We start from the raw sequence: 19,304 nt of genomic DNA on the forward strand, positions 1-19,304 counted from the left end.
AAAGTTGAACTATCCCTGGGATGACTGAGATGTTTAAAAGCAAACAACTCTGGGGCTCTAATTATAGACAGAATTTGGCTAACAAAAGGATGAGGTATTTGTTAATATGTAGTAAAAAGGAAAAAGAGATTTAAAAAATAATGACAAACACATAAGCCAATATGGCCAAGCAAAGTATGGGAACTCTGCTTATTTAGAGCCTTTGCCAAGGTTAGATTACTGGATGAGTCTTGAGCCTATCAACACATAGTCATCAAAATTCATAATTAATTTGATGATGACTATTAGAAAGATATGCACACATTTTTCAAAGAAAACTCAAGTATCTTGGTGTCTTTTTTTCTCTTGGTGTTTTTTAATAGATAATAAGCCTGAGATGTTTAGAAATATTACAAATGGAATATAAAGGACTCAAAAGCACATTGGGTTTACCTTCATCCACTAAATTTAAACATGTCAATTTTTCTATTTTGTATAAAAAAAAATCAGTTGATTTTTAAGATGCAGAAATTCAGTCAATTTTTCCTTTATTTGTATTTTCATAAGTATTTCTTTAAAATAGAGGATTAAGACAAAGAAGCAAGCTAGTCTCAGAACTGAGAAGAATAAGATTTTCAATCTGGCAAGATCTGCCCAAAAATACCTCCCTCAATCTATTGAAATATGTTTTCACCAATCGTCTATATAAAGAAATGTGTTAAAACCTTGAACTTCCTTTAAAACCCCAGGAGAGCTACACATTAGAAGGGCACCCAAAGCCTAAAGACAACACTGGACTAGAACTCCCTAATAAAACACAAAATTTAAATCTCCACAAAGTTAAGGGAGCACATCAGTAATTAATTACCTGGTAGTATAACACTATATTTTTTCACTTTTTTAAAAAATTATGTTCAGTTAACCACTGTATCATTAGTTTTTGATGTAGTGTTCCATGATTCACTAGTTGTATATAACACCCGGTGTTCATCACAAAACTGCCCTCCTTAGTGCCCATCACCCGGTGACCCCATCTCCCCACACCCCCCCCAAAACGTTCAGTTTGTTTCTCAGAGTCCAATTCTCTCACGGTTCATCTCCCTCTCCAATTTTTCCCCCTTCAGTTTTCCATCCCTTTCAATATGGTTCTCTGCACTATTCCTTACAGTCCACATGTGAGTGAAACCATATGATAATTAACTTTCTCTGCTTGACTTATACTTATTTGACTTAGCATAATCCCCTCCAGCTCCACCCATGTCGATACAAATGGTAGGTATTCATTTTTCTGATGGCTGAGTAATATTCCATTGTATATTTGAATCACATCTTTTTTTATCCATTCATCTGTTGAAGGGCCTCTCAGCTCCTTCCACCACTTGGCTATTGCATGTGCCCCTTCTTCTCACTACACCTGTATCTTAGGGGTAAATACCTAGTACTGCAATTACTGGGTCATAGAGTAGCTCTCTTTTTAATGTCTTGAGGAACCTCCATCCTGTTTTCCGGAGTGGCTGTACCAGCTTGCATCCCCACCAACTGTGTAAGAGGGCTTCCCTTTCTCCACATCCTCGCCAACACTTGTTGTTTCCTGTCTTGTTAATTTTTGTGATTTTAACTGGTGTGAGGTGATATCCCATTGTGGTTTTGATTTGTGTCCTGCCACATTGTTGAAAGGACAGCCTTTGCAGTATCCAGGTTCTAGACCACTATAATACTATTTAAAAGAGTATAACCAAATCCAGATTCTCTACAATATAATATCCTTAATGTACATTATATATTTGCCAATTCCTGGGCATATTAAAGGACAATGTGACCCACAGTCACAAAGAGAAAAATAGTTAATTGAAACAGACCCATAGAAGACCCAAATATTAGAATTAGCACATAAAGACTTTTAAAATAATAGTGGTAAGTATATATATTTTTAAAAACCTGCAGGAAAATATGGATATTACGAGTGAAAATATAAGAAAACTCATAGAGATAACAAAGAATCAAAATGAAAATAAAATATTTATCAGATAAGATTAACAGCAAACCATACAATGCAAAAGCAAAAAAACAAACATGGAACATAAAGATGGTCAAGAGAAATTATTAAAATAGAAGCATGATACAAAGAAAAAAATTAGAAAAAAATGAGCATGCCTCAGTGACTGGGGGACAATATTAAGCACTCTAATATATGAATAACTTCTCCTACAAGGAGAAGATAAAGAATGGGGTGAAAAAAGTTTATATCCTGAGAGCCCAAAACCCTGCAGGAGAAATATGAAGAAAACTACTCTAGGTACATCATGGACAACTTGAGAGAGATCCTAGTGACAAAAGTAGAAACATTTGAACAAAATAAATAACGTAGTATTAGAAATAATAACCTAAAGTATAAAATAAACATCCCTGAGTCCATGCTGATGTATATATATACATATGAATTACTAAATAAATAAGTTGTGGAGAAAAATAAGCCTTCCTACAGAATAATTCTAAATAAATTATCCAGATAGTCCCCTCTCAAGAAGGTGGAGCCTAACTCCTCCTCCTCATAAAAGGGGGAAAAGTAACTTCACAATGTTGTATTTTCCTTTTTAAATACTTGGCTAATATGACCTTGGTCAGATGATCAAGGTTAACATCATCAGAAATAAATCATGTTGTGTTCTCTTGAAATGGTGTGATGAGACTAGCACTTCTTCTCTGTGGTCTCTTTCCAAAAAGCCATAACCCCACTTTAACTACGAGAAAACATCAGACAAACCCAAATTAACCTTGACCAGCACTCCTCAAAACTGTCAAGGTAATAAAAAACATTGAAAGTCCAAGAAACTGTCACAGATCAGGTAAGGAAGCTAAGGAGGTATGATGATTAACAACACTGTAGTGTTCTAGATGGGATCTTGGAATAGAAAAAGGATATTAGGGAACAACTACTGAAATCTTTATCAAGTGTGGAATTTAGAGAACAATATATCAATGTTCATTCCCAAGTTGCAACAAATGTACACTAGTAATGTAAGATGCAAACAACATAAGAAACAAGGTATGGGGCATATATGAACTGTAACTTGCCTTTGCAACTTCTATATAAATCTAAAAACTATCTTAAATTTAAAAATTATTTAAATTTAAAAAGTACAAAAACATGAGCAGAGTCTCAATGACTTGTTGGATAGCATCAAGCACTCCATTGTGTGAATAATTAGAGATCCAAAAGGAAAGCGTAAAAAATGGAGTGGGAAAAGTATTTGAAAAATATAAGCTGAGAATCTTCCAGAATCCCAATAGGAAATATTATAAGAAAATTGCATCTAGGCACATTATAGTTAAACTGCTGAAAACCAGAGAAAATCCTAAAACAACCAAAGGAAAAAAGACATATTACATATAGAAGAAGAATGATAAAAATTATGACTTACTTAGAAATATTGAAAGTGAAAAACAGAATGACATCTTTAAAGTGCTAAAAGAAAGTGGGGGATGGGGGGGAAGCCCTGTAAACCTAGAATTCTATATTCAGCAAAAATCTTCTTCGAAAATGAAGGTAAAGCGTGCTTGGGTGGCTCAGTCATTAAGCATCTGCTTTTGGCTCAGGTCATGATCCCGGGGTCCTGGGATTGAGCCCCACACCGGGCTCCCTGCTCAGTGGGGAGTCTGCTTCTCCCTCTCCCACAAGCCTGCTTGTGTTCCTTCTCTCGCTGTCTCTCTGTCTCTGTCAAATAAATAAATTAAATCTTCCAAAAAAATGAAGGTAAAAATACATTCTCAGATAAACGAAAAGCAGGAGAATTTGTCACCATTATAAACATGTCACATAGAAACCAAGTGGAAAAAATTGCTTAGGGCTGAAGGAAAATGATACTAGATGGTATCTTAGGAGTCAAAAAAGGAATTACACAGAAATTAGAAAATAATTTCAAACTAAATGATAATGAAAATACAACAGGGGTGCCTGGTTAGCTCTGTTAATAGACTGTGACTCTTGATCTGGGGGTCGTGAATTGGAGCCCCACAATGGGCACAGAGATCACTAAACAAAAAATGTTTTTAAAAGAAGGAAAATACAACAAATCAAAATACGTTGCAAGCAGCTAAAGTGCTTAGATGGAAATTTATAACTTGAAGTATTCATATTAGAAAAGAAGATATTTTTAATGACCTGAGTCCTCATTTGAAAATACTAGAAAAATAATGAAATAAACCCAAGATACTTAGAATTACAAGAAATAAAAAGGAAAGGAATGGAAACCAATGAAGTGGAAAGCAAACAATAGAGGACACATTAAATCAAAAGTTGGTACTTTGAAAGGATTAACAAAATTGACAAATCTCTATTCAAACTAATCAAGGGGCACCTGGGTGGTTCAGTCAGTTAAGCGTTGGGACTCTTGGTTTGGGCTCAGGTCATGATCTCTGGGTCCTGGGATCAAGCCCTGCATCAGGTTCCCTGCCACTGGGGGGGGGGGGGGGGTCTGTCTGGAGATTCTCTCCTTCTGCCCATCTCCCCACTTGATATCTCTCTCAATTTCTCTAAAATAAAGAAACAATTTTTTAAAAATTTAAAAGAAAACTCTCTCAAGAGAGAGAAAATACTAATAACAAATATCAGGAATGACATCAGGGACATCACTACAGATTCCTAGGATGTTACAAAGATAATAGCAGAATACCGTGAAAGATTTTATCAATAGACAGAACTTAGACGATATGAACAAATTGCTTGGAAATGCGACTTACTGAAAATAACACACAAAAATTTCTAAAATCTGTGTCCCTATATCTATTAAACAAATGGAATTTGTCATTAAAAATCTTTTAATCAAGAAAAATTCAGCCCAGTGAGTTTCAGTGGTGAATCCTACCAAATATTTAAGGAAGAATTAATGCTACTTCTACATATACTCATCCAGACGATAGGTAAGGAAGACCACCTTCCCAGAGTTTTATGATGTTAGCATAACACTGATACCAAAGCCTGACAGGGGCACCACAACAAAATAAAATTACAAGCAATGTGTCTCACGAACATAGATGTAAAAACCTCCACAAAATATTAGCAAAGGGAATTCACAGGATTGCCTCATCAGATCTATAAAGAAGTATCTGACAAATGAAACTGCTGTTCATTTAAAAAACAAACACACTATCAGCACACCAGGGGAAGAAAGGAACATCCCAATTTTGATACAGAACATCTATTAAAAACCTGCATGTTGTCGCAAATGGCAAGATTTCATTTCTTTTGATGGCTGCATAGTATTCCATTGTGTATATATACCACATCTTCTTTATCCATTCATCTGTTGATGGACATCTAGGTTCTTTCCATAGTTTGGCTATTGTGGACATTGCTGCTATAAACATTCGGGTGCACGTGCCCCTTCAAATCACTACAGCCAGCCCTGGCTTCTGTGGCTATGGAGGGCGAGATTCAGCCCCAAGAGTTGACCAATCTCTTGAAGCAGACAAATTTCGGCAGTCGGTGACAAGGGCCAAAGCTTATCTGTTAATCAACCTGGGGATTCTGGTCTTAGGAATACTTTTAAAAATTCCCAAGGTAAGGATGAATGGGAGAAAACTGAAAGTATCAAAATAAGACACAGATATATTGGAAGACTGGCATTTTAGAACAAGGTCTTCAGGGTGCCTGGGTGTCTCAGTCTGTTAAGCATCTCACTCTTGATTTCACTCTGGGGTCATAATCTCAGTGTTTAGGGATCAAGCCCCATGTGGGGCTCCCCACTGAGCAGGGAGTCTTTTGGTCTCCCTCCACCCCTCTCCCTGCTCGCTCGCTCTCTCTCAAATAAATAAATAAATAAATAAAGGAAATAATTCTTAAAAAGAAAAAAAAAAGAGGTCTTAATAAGTAGAACTTCAGGGGCGCCTGGATGGCTCAGTGGGTTAAAGCCTCTGCCTTCCGCTCAGGTCATGATCTCAGGGTCCTGGGATTGAGCACCACATCGGGTTCTCTGCTCAGCAGGGAGCCTGCTTCCTCCTCTCTGCCTGCCTCTCTGCCTACTTGTGATCTCTGTCAAATAAATAAACAAACTCCTAAAAAAAAAAAAAAAAAAAAAAAAGAGGAAGAAGAAGAACTGTGCTTTAATTCCCAAAAATGTAATTAGTTGTGGAGAGCCATCGTTTTATTAAGCAACCAAGAATTCTTAACAAAACCTTGCTCTGTATGGTTTAGTTCTCCAATATGGATTGTCCTTGTAATATTTAGTTCCCGTAACAAAGAAAGAGTTTGGGAGATATTTCCTGTCTCATGTAAATGAAAATATAACTTAGTAACCTGTTTGTATTACTCTTCATGAAGTAGGTGGCTCTTTCCTGGCTTCCACTAATAAAGAACCCTAAGTTTGTCAGCCTCGCTCCAAAAATGTAATACCACAAGCTACTTGGTACTAATAAATCATATTCATGCTCACATGAATATCATCTTTCTAGAATCCTAACTTGACATTTATACCAAGGTATTACTGATTTGCAGACTCCTGAGGCTCCAGATAAGCAGATTCACTATTTTTTTTTAAAGAAAAATATTAAGGAACTGGGCAAAGAAAAATATTTTTGGATTTTAAATTATTTAGGACCCCAAATACTTTCAAGTTCATATTTTAAAAGATAAGATTACATTTATTTACCTCATAAACACTTTTTTTTTCTTGCAACCCCCTATCCTGTTCTGATTTTCCAGAAAATACCTAGCTATTCCCATGGAACTGCCAAGTTATGCCCACTAAAATGAAGGGCCTTGTTTGGCTCTGTATATTGGCCTGTTTCACACACAGACTGCTGAACTCCAGTTCTGTTTTGAGGGATGAAGTGTAAAAGAATGAGGCCCTTACCTCTTGCATTATGTACAGCCCTAGGCTGTGTCTTTGCTCTGTGAACGTTGCTACTCAAAGTGTGGTCCACAGACCAGCAGCTTGCTGGAAATATAGACGATCTTCAATCCCTCCCTAAACTTAACAGAATTGGGATCTGCCTTTTAACACTATTTCCAGATGATTCCATGCACATTACAGCAGGAGTCTCTGAGGAGATGGTATCATTACCTTCAAATCCTGGGTCCCTCCCTCTTGGAGGGTAAGAAGCTAAGGAAAGCATTGGAAGGAAGGAGAACTCCCAGTACTTTCTAGGTTAACTTCTTGAGTGCTTCCCTGGCTAATAGTTGGGCAGATCTTGATATCTTTCAAAACATAGAGGCTTTTTGTGGTGCCTGGATGGCTCAGTGGGTTAAAGCCTCTGCCTTTGGCTTGGGTCCTGATCTCAGGGTCCTGGGATCGAGCCCCACGTCAGGCTCTCTGCACAGCAGGTGCTTGCTTCCCTTCCTTTCTCTCTGCCTGCCTCTCTACTTGTGATCTCTGTCAAATAAATAAAATCTTTAAAAAAAAAAAAAAGAGGCTTTTTATATGATTTCAACAGAGGGCTAAACAAATCAAGTACTGTGTCTAAAAAAATGTCTAGCAGTGACCTGTAATTCTTTTAAGTGTTTGTTTGTTCTGACTGCTCTTTGTCCTTTGTTTTGTCTTTATTGGCTATCCCACTTTGCTTTGTCATCTGAAAAACTGAGTCTCTGATTCCTCAAGGGGGCAGGCATTCACCATGATACTGATAGCAACATGCTTGGTCCTGGAGGTAGCATTAGCCCAGGTTCATTAGTGCAAACAAAAACATCTGAAGACTGTCAATTATTCAAATAGTCTTAACATTGGACTTGGCTTGGCTAGTGTTTTAGAAAATGACGTAAGGAGTTCTAAGATGACTAGTCCCAACATTAAAAACAAGGTGTTGGGGCGCCTGGGTGGCTCAGTGGGTTAAAGCCTCTGCCTTTGGCTCAGGGCATGATCCCAGGGTCCTGGGATCAAGCCCCACGTCAAGCCCTGCATCCGGCTCTCTGCTCAGCAGGGAGCCTGCTTCCTCCTCTCTCTCTCCCTGCGTCTCTGCCTACTTGGGATCTCTGTCTGTCAAATAAATAAATAAAATCTTTAAAAAAATAAAAACAAGGTGTTTTATACAAAATTAACCTCAGGGGCTAAGAATTAGATTTGGATTTTGACCTCATATAGAATGTTGGAGATTTTTAACATTCATTTAGGCTCCTGTCCTCTCACTATGTCATAGCTTCAGACAGTATCCCACCAAAACTTCCGCCAGCACCACATGTAGCGCATTTTATTATAATAACTTGGTCAACTACATTTGTCCCTCATGTGATTGTGGCCTCCATGAAGGCAGGGACCAGCATATTCTTTTAATTTTTTTAATTTATTATTTTTAATTTATTATTTATTTATCTAGGTATTATAGGTACCTAGAGCACTGGCTAGCACATAGTAGGTACTTAATAATTATGAGTGAAATGAATAAATTAAATGAACATAATTGACAGAAAAATGGAAGTACTTAAAGCAGGATAAGCAGTCTAAATAACTCACTTTTTTTCTAAGATTTTATTTATTTATTTGAGAGACAGTGCACACAGGGAGGGGCAGAGGGAAAGGGCGAAACTCAAGCAGACTCCGTGCTGACCATGGAGCCCAATGTGGGGCTTGATCCCACGACCCTGAGATCATGACCTGAGCTGAAATCAAGAGTCAGACACCTAACCTAACTGAGCCACCCAGGCACCCCTGAAGCTCACTTTCTAAGCATGAAATACTATATAAAGATAGATGGAGTAAAATATATCGAATTTAGATCCCACCTATTCAGAACTTGTAAAACAAAGCCTTTGATTAGACTCCATTTTATGCTTTTGTGCTATCTATGAGGATTAAACAAAACAGATTTTATTGATTTGACAGCAACTTAAGAAGTGTTCATTTAGATATTAATGATAAGTTAAATTATGACTTATACTTAAATAGTAGATCAAATACTATGAAGTTCTATTCATGAAAACAATAGTTTCCCCTAGTTTTTTTAATAGTAAAGTTCTCTCCTATTACAAGAACACATAAAATTTCATTTCCTTAAATAAAATTCTAATTAAGCCACCTCAAGACTAAGATTGGTTTTCCCTCTGAGGAATCAAATTTGGGGAATTGTTATTATAAGTTATAAGAAAAATGAAACTTTCAATGGGAAACAACTAAACACTTCAATAGCTCATAGCATTGGAGCTTCTCTTTCTTAAGTTCATGAGTAAACTCATAACAGTTATCAAATAGCTTTTTCATATATGGGGGCCTTGACCTCCAATGACCAAAATGTGTAAACAAATAAAGAGTTGCCAAGTTCCATCCTGGTAATGTGAAGTGTGTGGGGTTTTCTGTTGTTTGTTTGTTTGTTTGTTTTTTAAACCTTCAAACACTTCTTTCCTTTGCACCCTCTGTGAGTTGGGAATCCCACTACAGAGAGATGGCATGCTTCACCTGGATAACTGAAATGCGCTTAATAAAGGTACTACTTTATGAAACCACGGGAAGAGTTCAGGGAAACCAACAAGGATGGTGAAAAACACCAGGAGCAAACCAAGTGGGGAGATCAGCTATAGCCTCACCTGGACTTGAAGGAGCAAGGAGAGGGAATGGTCACCAGAACTAGGAGAGAACCAGAAGTAAAGTTGCAGGAAAGGGCTACAGGCAGGACCTGTAGCCTTCAGCTGAGGAAAGCAGCCAGTGCCAACACCCTGTTCTACTGGAAGGGAGACCATAGAGTAAATATGCTGACCTCAGACTTCTTTGCACCTCTGGGTCTCCTGCTGGTGCCTTGCATTCATCCGACCCAACAGGAAACCAAAGGGCAAGAGAGCGAACTGATGTGGTCCACGGACGTCAGCCTCATAGGGCAGTAAGCAGTGGGGGAAGCTAAAGGATGCATCTGAAGGGCAGGACAGAGGATACCGACTATGCACACCTCCTTCAAATTTCCTGTACTGCAAAGTATTCCTAAGAGCACTCACAAACTTATTTTGTCATACGCATCGCTAAGAACCAATTGACAAAATGATCTATAATAAAAACAAATTTTCCAATAACACCAACAATTGCTGATTTGTAATATTTTCATGTGGATGCAAGATTCACTGATTCTTTCACTTGGAGATATGGTAAAGGCAAATTTCCTCTCCATCTCTCTGAAACCTGCTGAAATGAATGAAACGTTGAAAAAAAAAATTATCTACTATGAAACTAGCAGAGTTGAGATTCCCAAATCACAGACTAGAAGAATTACCGGCCCTAAGGAGTAAAAGTTTTATTGAAACAGTGGACAAACCTAAAAGGCGATCCATACCTCCAGAGATTCCAAATCCTATTCAAAAATTTCTCTGTAAGTAAAGAGAGAGCTCACAGAACCCATCGCCAGAATGGGGAGGAGTGGCAACAGGTCATGAAAGACATGGGAAACATCTATATGGACGGGCTGGTTCTGTACCAGCATGGTGGAACCGATGACACTTCTACCACGTGTGAACTGATGGTGTGAACTCTCTCCTCTTTATATTTTTTTTTTAAGATTTTATTTACTTATTTGACAGAGAGAAAGAGATCACAAGTAGGCAGAGAGGCAGGCAGAGAGAGAGAGGAGGAAGCAGGCTCCTTGCTGAGCAGAGAGTCCGATGCAGGGCTCGATCCCAGGATCCTGAGATCATGATCTGAGCCAAAGGCAGAGGCTTTAACCCACTGAGCCACCCAGGCATCCCTCTCCTCTTTATTATCAGTGAAAGCCTGAAGCTTAAAAACTTAATGAAGAGGTCTAGTCTGCATGCATAGTCATAATCCGCCAGTCTATCCATAGTCCGGAGGTTAGAGAGACAGCAGAAAAAAAGGAAAGTAACAATGACCTTTGTTGATGACTTGCCCCTTCCCTCCTGTTTGTAGATGCTAAACTAAGCCAACCACTTGGTGACAAATAAGCACCAAATAGCTACCTGTCCCCCCCACTCTGAGATACATACATACATGCACACACACACACAATGTTTAGATAAGAGAACAAGTAGATTGTTTAATTGAAAGCCATAAAGAAAATGCCTTTACAAAAAAAAAAGGAAAATAAAAATCTTTAGATCAAAGGACTGTACCATTTTCCAGGAAAAAATTGACACAGTGACTTGCAGTGAGAAAAATCACAGAGAAGTTATTAAACTTTCATGTTTAAAAATAATTCTATCAGCACCAAGGCCAAAAAAAAAAAAAAGAAAAGAAAAGAAAGAAAGAAAGAAATTGCAAGAGTGGGAGGGCAAGGAGGTGGCAAGCCAGCTACAAAGAGGAAATAATCAGGCCACCCTCACACTTTTCCAGAGCAACAGTCCATGCCAGAACACAATGGAACAATGTCTTGTAGAATTATGAAGGGGGATATACATGAATTTAATTTTACAAGGAGTCAATCTGTTTGCTCATAGAAGAAACAGAAAGGCATCCAGAATATAACACTCTTGGGCCCTGTTTGAAAACGGTACCTCCCCACTAAACACTAAGTCATCACAAAATGCTGAAGGAAGATGCAAGTGAGGAGGGGGCTGGTGGTGACCTTGACTGTATCCAGATTCAAGACGAACTCTAAGTCCACAAAGCGTGGTCTTCCTTCCCCGCAGCTCACTTCCTCACTTTGTTCAAGTCTCTCTCCAAACTTTCCCACTCAGAAACTTGTCTCCTGACTATCCGATCATCAATTAACCTCCCTCATCAGCTTCCAGTCTCCTCATGCGTTTTAATTTTAGTCTCGACATTTATCACTTCCTGATGTTAATGTAGATACACACTGTATCTCTTCTATGAAATATAAGTTCTGTGAAGGAAGGACATTTTTCAGTTTGATTCACTGCTCTACTCTCAGTGCTTCCAACAGTGCCCAGTGCATAAAGGGTGCTCAGTTGATTGAACTGTGAGAATTTGGCTTACAATTCAAAATTGCCAAAGTTAAAAACTTTGAAAATGTAACTAACAATCTAACTAACTAATCTAACAATCTAACTAACAGTATAACTGCAACAAATGGTAAATGCTAAGTGATATACTCTGATTTCCTTAATGATAGGAATAAGAATTCATTCAATAAAGTTAAAATTTGACAACAAACTCTACAAAAGAATTACTTGATCACTTCTTAAAGTTAACTAGGTATTTTAAGTTTTCCCTTTGTAAATAATTTTCACTCTCTTCCTAACTCAAGCTTGTTGTTTGTATTTTATGGCTCCCTAGTGCTCTCTGAAAAAAAATGACAAGTAGTCCAGTGAGGCAAAAGCAAAGACGGTGACCACTGATAGAATGGTTACATAAAGTCAGATGAGTCAAATATAAATGTATTACTCAGATATAAATATATAAGGTGGCTAGGATTGTCAAGGATTTGAGGAAACAGGGACTCACACATAACTGGTGGCAATGTAAAGTGATAGAACATTTTTGGATACACTTTGACAATATATAGAAAAATTCATAATATGCATATTCACTCACTCAGCAATTCCATTTCTGGAAAGCACGATATAGATTCATTTGCAGAATGTACAAAGATGTTCACTGCAACACTGCATTTAATAGCAAAAAAAAAAAGTGGCAACAAACTCAAATCTTCATCAAAAGAGACTGATGAACTATATTCCAAAAGTAAATGCTAATCAGCTAATAAAAGCATACATGATAGGTATGTATATATTGATATATAAAAGTATGTGTGATATATTTAGAGGAAAAAGCAAGTTACAGAACAACATATGTGGTATGATTTCATTTATATAAAAGGAAGTATTTAAACTTCTATCAATATGTGTTTCCAACTCTACTTGCTTTGCATGGAAAATATCTGGAAGGATACCTCCAAACTGTTCACAGTAAGGCTCCAAGGACTAAGCCTTGGGGGAAAGAGAAAGGAAAAGGGGGTTCATTTCATAAACTAAGCCCCCAAACATTTTAATTGTTGTAAAAAGCAAACAATACTTCCAACAAAAAAAATTTTTTAAAGACTTATACATTTTTAAACACATTTTTTCAATGCCTACAAAGTGTTGAACACATGAAATGGCACACTTTGTGTAACGGATGGCAGACTTAGCCAAGGAAAATGATTCAAGGTCATAAAGCACCCATAGTCACATTTAGATTAAACGGGAAGTTCCTTGAAGACAGGATCAGGTCACCATTTACTCCCAGTACCTATCACAGTGCTTGGCACATAGAAAATATTTGATAAGGGGCACCTGGGTGGCTCAGTAGGTTGAAGTTTCTGCCTTTGGTTCAGGTCATGGTCCCAGGGTCCTGGGATCTGGCCCCACATGGGGCTCTCTGCTCCACTGGGGACCTGCTTCCCTCCTCCCCCTCTGCCTGCCAATCTGCCTACTTGTGATCTCTCTTTCTGTCAAATAAATAAAATATTTTTTTAAAAAAGAAAATATTCGATACATGTTTGCTGGATAAATGGATGAATGCATGAATGAAGACATATATGAAGAACCAGAAGTCAGCTGTGACTCAATACCCTTCCCACACTCATCCCTTCATGAGCCTTGGTTTGTTTATGTGAAAGAAGAAACTTTCTTTGAGATACTTGGTGATCTCCTCTGCATGCTTTAAAGTTGTCCTGTGGTATGGCTGTGTGAAAGCAGGCACCTGCCAGGTGAGGAGAAATGTCATTTCTACACCCCATCAGATCAGTTCCGAGGCTGCCATCCATGTTGTCAGACCCCAAAGCTTGCAGAGATGGCAACAATTTAAAGAGTTCCATGTAATATCCTCTGTGCCTTTTAGCTCCCATGCTGTTTGGAAGGCTGTGTTCTAGAGAAGTGTCCAGCAAAACCTATAGGTGTGGTACCAAATTAAATATTGCACATACTAAAGTTTGTCCCCATATATAACACTGATCTCACACAACCCAACAAGGAGCGCAGCCAAGTGTAATCAGTTAGGACCCTCTGCTTGCTATCTTTATTTTTTCCTATTTCAACTGAGATGCTCTTGTTTTTTAAAACCAATAACGTTCATGAACAAATGATTATTTGGAGGGGGATAATTTTATATTTTTAACTTAATTTAATTTTTTATTTTTTCAGTGTTCCAAGATTCATTGTTTATTTTACTCCAATTCATTTAAAATTAGTGACTTTGGCTTATTCAGAACTCTCAGGTACTGGCACACCACAAACGGTCTGGCTTTCAAAACTGATATCCCCTTCTCCTATTGCACATATCTGCAGTATAGCAGTATACTGACGCTTGGCTATGACAACATATATTCCTTCTTTTTTCCTTCCAAGTTTTTTTTTTTTTTTTTTTTTTTTTTTTTTTTAGTTAACATATAGTGTAGTATTGGCTTCAGGAGTAGAATTTAGTGATTCGTCACTTACATAAAACACCCTGCACTCATCACAAGTGCCCTCCTTAATGTCCATCACTTCTTTCTTTCTTTCTTTATGAAAGAAAAAGAGAGAGAGGTAGAAGGAGAAGCCGTTTCCATGCAGGGCAGGGAGCCCAATGCAGTACTTGGTCCCAGGACCCCGGGTTCACGACCTGAGTGGGAGGCAGACACCCAACCAGCCGAGAGCCATTCAGGTGTCCCATCACCCATCCACCTCCCTCCATCAACCCTCAGTTTGTTCTCTATCGTTAATAGTCTCTTATGGTTCGCCTTCTGTGTTTTTATCTTATTTTTCCTTCCTTTCCCCTGTTCATCTGTTTTGTTTCTTAAATTCCACATGAATGAAATCATATAGTATTTCTTTCTCCAACTGACTTATTTCACTTAGCAATAGTTACTCTAGTTCCATCCATGTTATTGCAAATGGCAATATTTCATTCTTTTGATGGTTGAGTAATATTCCATTATATATATAATATTCCCATTAAGTCTATGTATTCCATTATGTATATATATATACCATTATGTGTAGATAATCCCATTATATATACTCCATTTTATATACTATACACACACACACCACATCTTTATCCATTCACCAGTCGGTGCACATTTAGACACTCTCAATAATTTGGCTATTGTTGATAATGTTACTATAAACATTGGGGTGCATGTGCACCCTTTGAACCAGTATTTTTGTATTCTTTGGATAAATACCTAGTAGTACAATTGCTGGGTCATAGGGCAGTTCTATTTTTAATTTTTTTAGGAACCTCCATACTGTTTTCCAGAGTGGTTACAACAATTTGCATTCCCACCAACATTGTAGGGGGGTTCCCCTTTCTCTGCATCCTAGCCGGCATCTGCCATTTCCTGAGTTGTTAATTTTAGCCACTCTGACTGGTGTGAGGTGGTATCTCATTATGGTTTTGATTTGTATTTCCCTGATGGTGAGTGATGTTGCGCATTTTTTCATGTCTGTTGGTCATCTGGATGTCTTCTTCGGAGAAATGTCTGTTCATGTCTTCTGTCCACTTATTTTTTTTTAAGAAGATTTCATTTATTTATTTGACAGACAGAGATCACAAGCAGGCAGAGAGAGAGGGGGAAGCAGGCTCCCCGCCAAGCAGAGAGCCCGATGCGGGGCTCGATCCCAGGACCCCTACGATCATGACCCAAGCCGAAGGCAGAGGCCTTAACCCACTGAGCCACCCAGGCACCCCTTCTGTTCACTTCTTAACTGGATTATTTATTTTGAGGGTGTTGAGTTTGATAAGTTCTTTATAGATTTTTGATCCTATCACTTTATCTTATATGGTGTGACACATTTTCTAGGCCATCCATTTTACATACCTTCAGTAGGAAAGTTAATTTTAGCTTTCTGAACTTGTAAGCTTAAAAGTTTTAAAAGACAAGTGATTATCTTCATGTCCATTCATAAAGCTTGTTGATGGCTCTGCGTTGCACTTAGCCACATCTCTAAACCATCCTCCCCTCACTGCCAAAGCTCTAACCATACCATCCTTCTTTCAGTTCTTCCAACCTGCCAAGGATCTCTCCTGCCTCAGGGCCTTAACACATGCTGCTTTCTCAGCCTAGAGGGTTTCTTCCCTCTACTCCTCACCTAGCCAACTCCTACTCATCCTTTACATCTCACATTAGATATCAGCTCCTCAGAGAGGTTTTGTTGACACCTCAATCTAATCTGTATCCCCTTCCTGTTATTTTCTCTGTGCATTTCCCTCCATAGCATTTACTATACTTTTGCATTTATATATTCATTTGTGTTTACTACTTTAACATCGACCTTTTCATTAGACTATGAACTTCAGATGGTGAGAATCATGACTGCTTTGTTGACCAGGACTAATCTCAACAAATATTTGTTAGTTACATGAAAAAAATAAAAGGACGAAGTGAGTTTTATTCCCCCTTTTAATTGTTTCTCATAAACATAAGTTGAACACAATAAGTAAGAAGAATTGAGCCCCTATCTTACTGATATTTAAAGCAGCCTGTCCTACCTAAGATGAGATTCTGAGAGGGCTTAGATTGAGAGGAAGAACAGGATATGAGAAATTTTGTTAGAACCAAGACAGGAAGAGGTGGTATTCTGAAAGAAGAGAAAAAGAGTTTAAAAGTTAATTACATTAATGAAGCAAAGGAAGTGGGACAGAGAACAGATAGACAGTTGGAAATGCAGGAGGTTAACTGGAAGGTGAGAAGGACTTTGGAATGTCACAAGGGAACAGGAAAACGAGGGCCAAGGTTGATCAGGAGAGAAGCAGGCTGGTTGTGGCTCCTAGGTGGGTCCTGCGATAGGAGAGGAAGAGTGTGGGAGATCAGCACACCTGGAACAAAAACTTAGCTGGAAGATGGAGAGGAAAGGAGGGAGGGTCCGAGGAAGGAAACTTACAAATTCTTTAAGCTGTTTCACAGTTACTGAGCACTCCAGTTTTAATCCTGGAGATTGGCAGTACATTAGCATACTAATGTGGGATGGTAGAGATGAAAGTCACTGCCCTGGCAAGCAACCAGGGTATCCCGTAAGCGTCCATGGTGCGATGGCTAGATCGACATTCATTCTCTTATTAAGGACAGTCTCCCTGTCTAAACAAACAACAATGGCAATAAGAATAGAATATGTCAGGAGTGCCTGGGTGGCTCAGTGGGTTAAAGCCTCTGCCTTCAATGTGGGTCATGATCCCAGGATCCTGAGATCGAGCCCCGCATTGGGCTCTCTGCTCAGCAGGGAAGCCTGCCTCCCTTCCTCTCTCTCTCTGCCTGCCTCTCTGCCTACTTGTGGTCTCTGTCTGTCAAATAAATAAATAAAATCTTTTAAAAAAAAAAAAAAGAATAGAATATGTCCAAGGCCAAGCTGTCCAGCTTCTGCTATGTATGCAAGGCTGCTATGTCTTTTGGTCACTTCTCCACACCTACAATGGCATCTTGAAAATTGTGTTACTCTTAGTTGCCCTTGGGGCATTAAGTTTCTTTATAAATTGTCTGGAGGGATAAAAAAAAAAAAAACAGCTTGGTGCCAACCTGAAACCCCACAAAATGTTAATGGAGAATGCTGGAGACCACAGTAATAATAGTAGACAATAGATAATATTTTTAGATAATAGAGGATATTTATTGAGCTTTCTTTGTGCTAGGCTCTAAGACCATTATATGTATCAATTTGTTTAATCTGCACAAAAATTGCATGAAATAGTTATTATTCCTCTTTCCAGAAATGAGACCCAGAGAGACTGACGTCATTCCGCAAAGTGCACAGGGACTCAAGCCCGGCAAACTGATCGCAAAGACTTAATCATTAACTCCTTAAATCTGTATACACCTTACAATTTACAATGCCCTTTAGAAGAGATAGAAAGCTTATCCGATCCTCTCAACAATGCTTAAAAACTACGTCAAGAGCATCTTTGACTCCAATGAACACTTGGGGAAACTGAGGCTCAGAGACAGAAGTTACTGGTATAGGAAATCAATAGCACTAATACCAGCCAAGGGGTATTTCAACCAGGGGCTGAAACCTACAACTCCTCACTCCTAAAATGCCACACCGTCTTTTACTTCTGCTTTAGCAGCCTTGTTGGTGAGGATTAAATTGCATCTACACAATCAGATACGCAGAAGGACAAAAGCTGCATCTAGGGTTTATTGGGTTTGACATGAAGGTCCTGCTACCCGAAAACCGGACGTTATCCCCAGGCTGAAATATGATTTCATGAAGCCCCAACATCAGGGAGTATCCGTGGGAAAAGAGGAGGCAGAGAAGCTGACCAAGTGAGCAGTATCTAATAGCCGACTCCAGAATTGACCCTTTCGTGGAGCGTCTCGCTTGTCACAGTGGCCCTGCTGCGGCAGCAGCCTGGGAGAGGGACCAGCCCAGAGATGCAAAGACTGAGAAAGAAACCCCAGTTCGAACCCACAACTGAAGCCCTTCATTGTGTCTTTTCTGGTTAACGCCCCTCTTGCCTCCCTGCCCTCTCTTCCCCACCCCTCTCTTGCTGTGCCCACGGGGCCAAACGTGGTAACTCAACCCCCAGCTGCTGCTCCTACCTTTTTGTCTCATTTCTCAATTAATTACCCCAGGAACAAATCAATTATTTTGGGTCCTCCGATGGTCTCTAGTAGCCAGGGCATTGCCGCTCTGGCTCATATTACCACGAACTCATCATCCTTCCTTCCATGACACGCTTCACACCGAACCACACTGGCATCGGATCCGCAGTGACCCCCCCCCCCCTTTTTTTTAACTGCAGTCCAATAATGCTGACATGGTTAGGAATCGGAAGTAATGGCTATTGCAGTCAACTCCCTGAGAAGCGGGAGCTTGGGGCAGGGATGGGGAAGCCTAGAACCTGCCTCCCTCCTTAGTAGTACCGTCCCCTCCGGAGGCCCTGCTGGCTGAGAGGCAGCGGCACAAAACCACGCATCCCGGGGCTCCTACCCCTTGGCTCCAGCCCCTGCGGCTGCTGCTATAGAAACACCAGGCGTACACACTGGGCTGAAATGAAACACCCATCCCGGACTGGGACCTGAGCCGGCATCGGCCTGCTGCCGCGGTCGCCATGGCAACATGCCGAGAGCAGGGCAGCGAGCGGAGAGCGCGGCGCGGGGATACTCACTCCATCGCGGGGCTCCGGGCGGCCCGGCGGCGCGCTGCTGCGGGGCTCACCGGCGCTGCTCGCCTCTGCCGGAGCCGGGCGCTCTGGCCGCGCCGCGCGCGAGGTGGAGCCGCAAGCTTCGCGAGCTTCTCCCCTCCCCGCCCGCACCCCCTCCTCCCCTTGAGGGTTGAAAGTGAACGCTCAGGCTCTCTCAGCTCCCAGCCTGCGAGTAAAACGGGAAGCAATTGGATAATGTTGTTCGCTGGGCGCTAGACAAGCCACTCCACTTAAATGTTTCGGGAGGGAGCGCGCTGGCAGCTGCGCGCCGGGCGGTGTGGCCACCAGCGCGCAGTGCCCGGGCGCCCGAGGCGCCAGGTGCGCCGGCGGCTCCCCTGGGAC

General features: G+C 40.0%; 1 protein-coding gene across 3 annotated transcripts in view; it reads right to left on the reverse strand.

Moving 5' to 3' along the window:
* The window catches only part of PALM2AKAP2 (PALM2 and AKAP2 fusion), a 446,352-nt gene extending 427,408 nt beyond the window's left edge, over positions 1 to 18,944 (reverse strand). Inside the window, exon 1 of one of the 3 annotated variants that reach the window (XM_059411096.1) lies at positions 18,927 to 18,944. In XM_059411096.1, coding sequence (XP_059267079.1) covers positions 18,927 to 18,931 — 5 coding nt within the window. In that variant the 5' untranslated portion in view covers positions 18,932 to 18,944. The remainder of the gene's footprint in view (positions 1 to 18,926) is intronic. The other 2 variants (XM_059411097.1, XM_059411099.1) reach the window with 2 other exon arrangements.
* Positions 18,945 to 19,304: the final 360 nt, after the last annotated feature.

The sequence above is a fragment of the Mustela nigripes genome, chromosome 9, assembly GCF_022355385.1.
Source record: "Mustela nigripes isolate SB6536 chromosome 9, MUSNIG.SB6536, whole genome shotgun sequence".
NCBI classification, from domain to species: Eukaryota; Metazoa; Chordata; class Mammalia; order Carnivora; family Mustelidae; genus Mustela; species Mustela nigripes.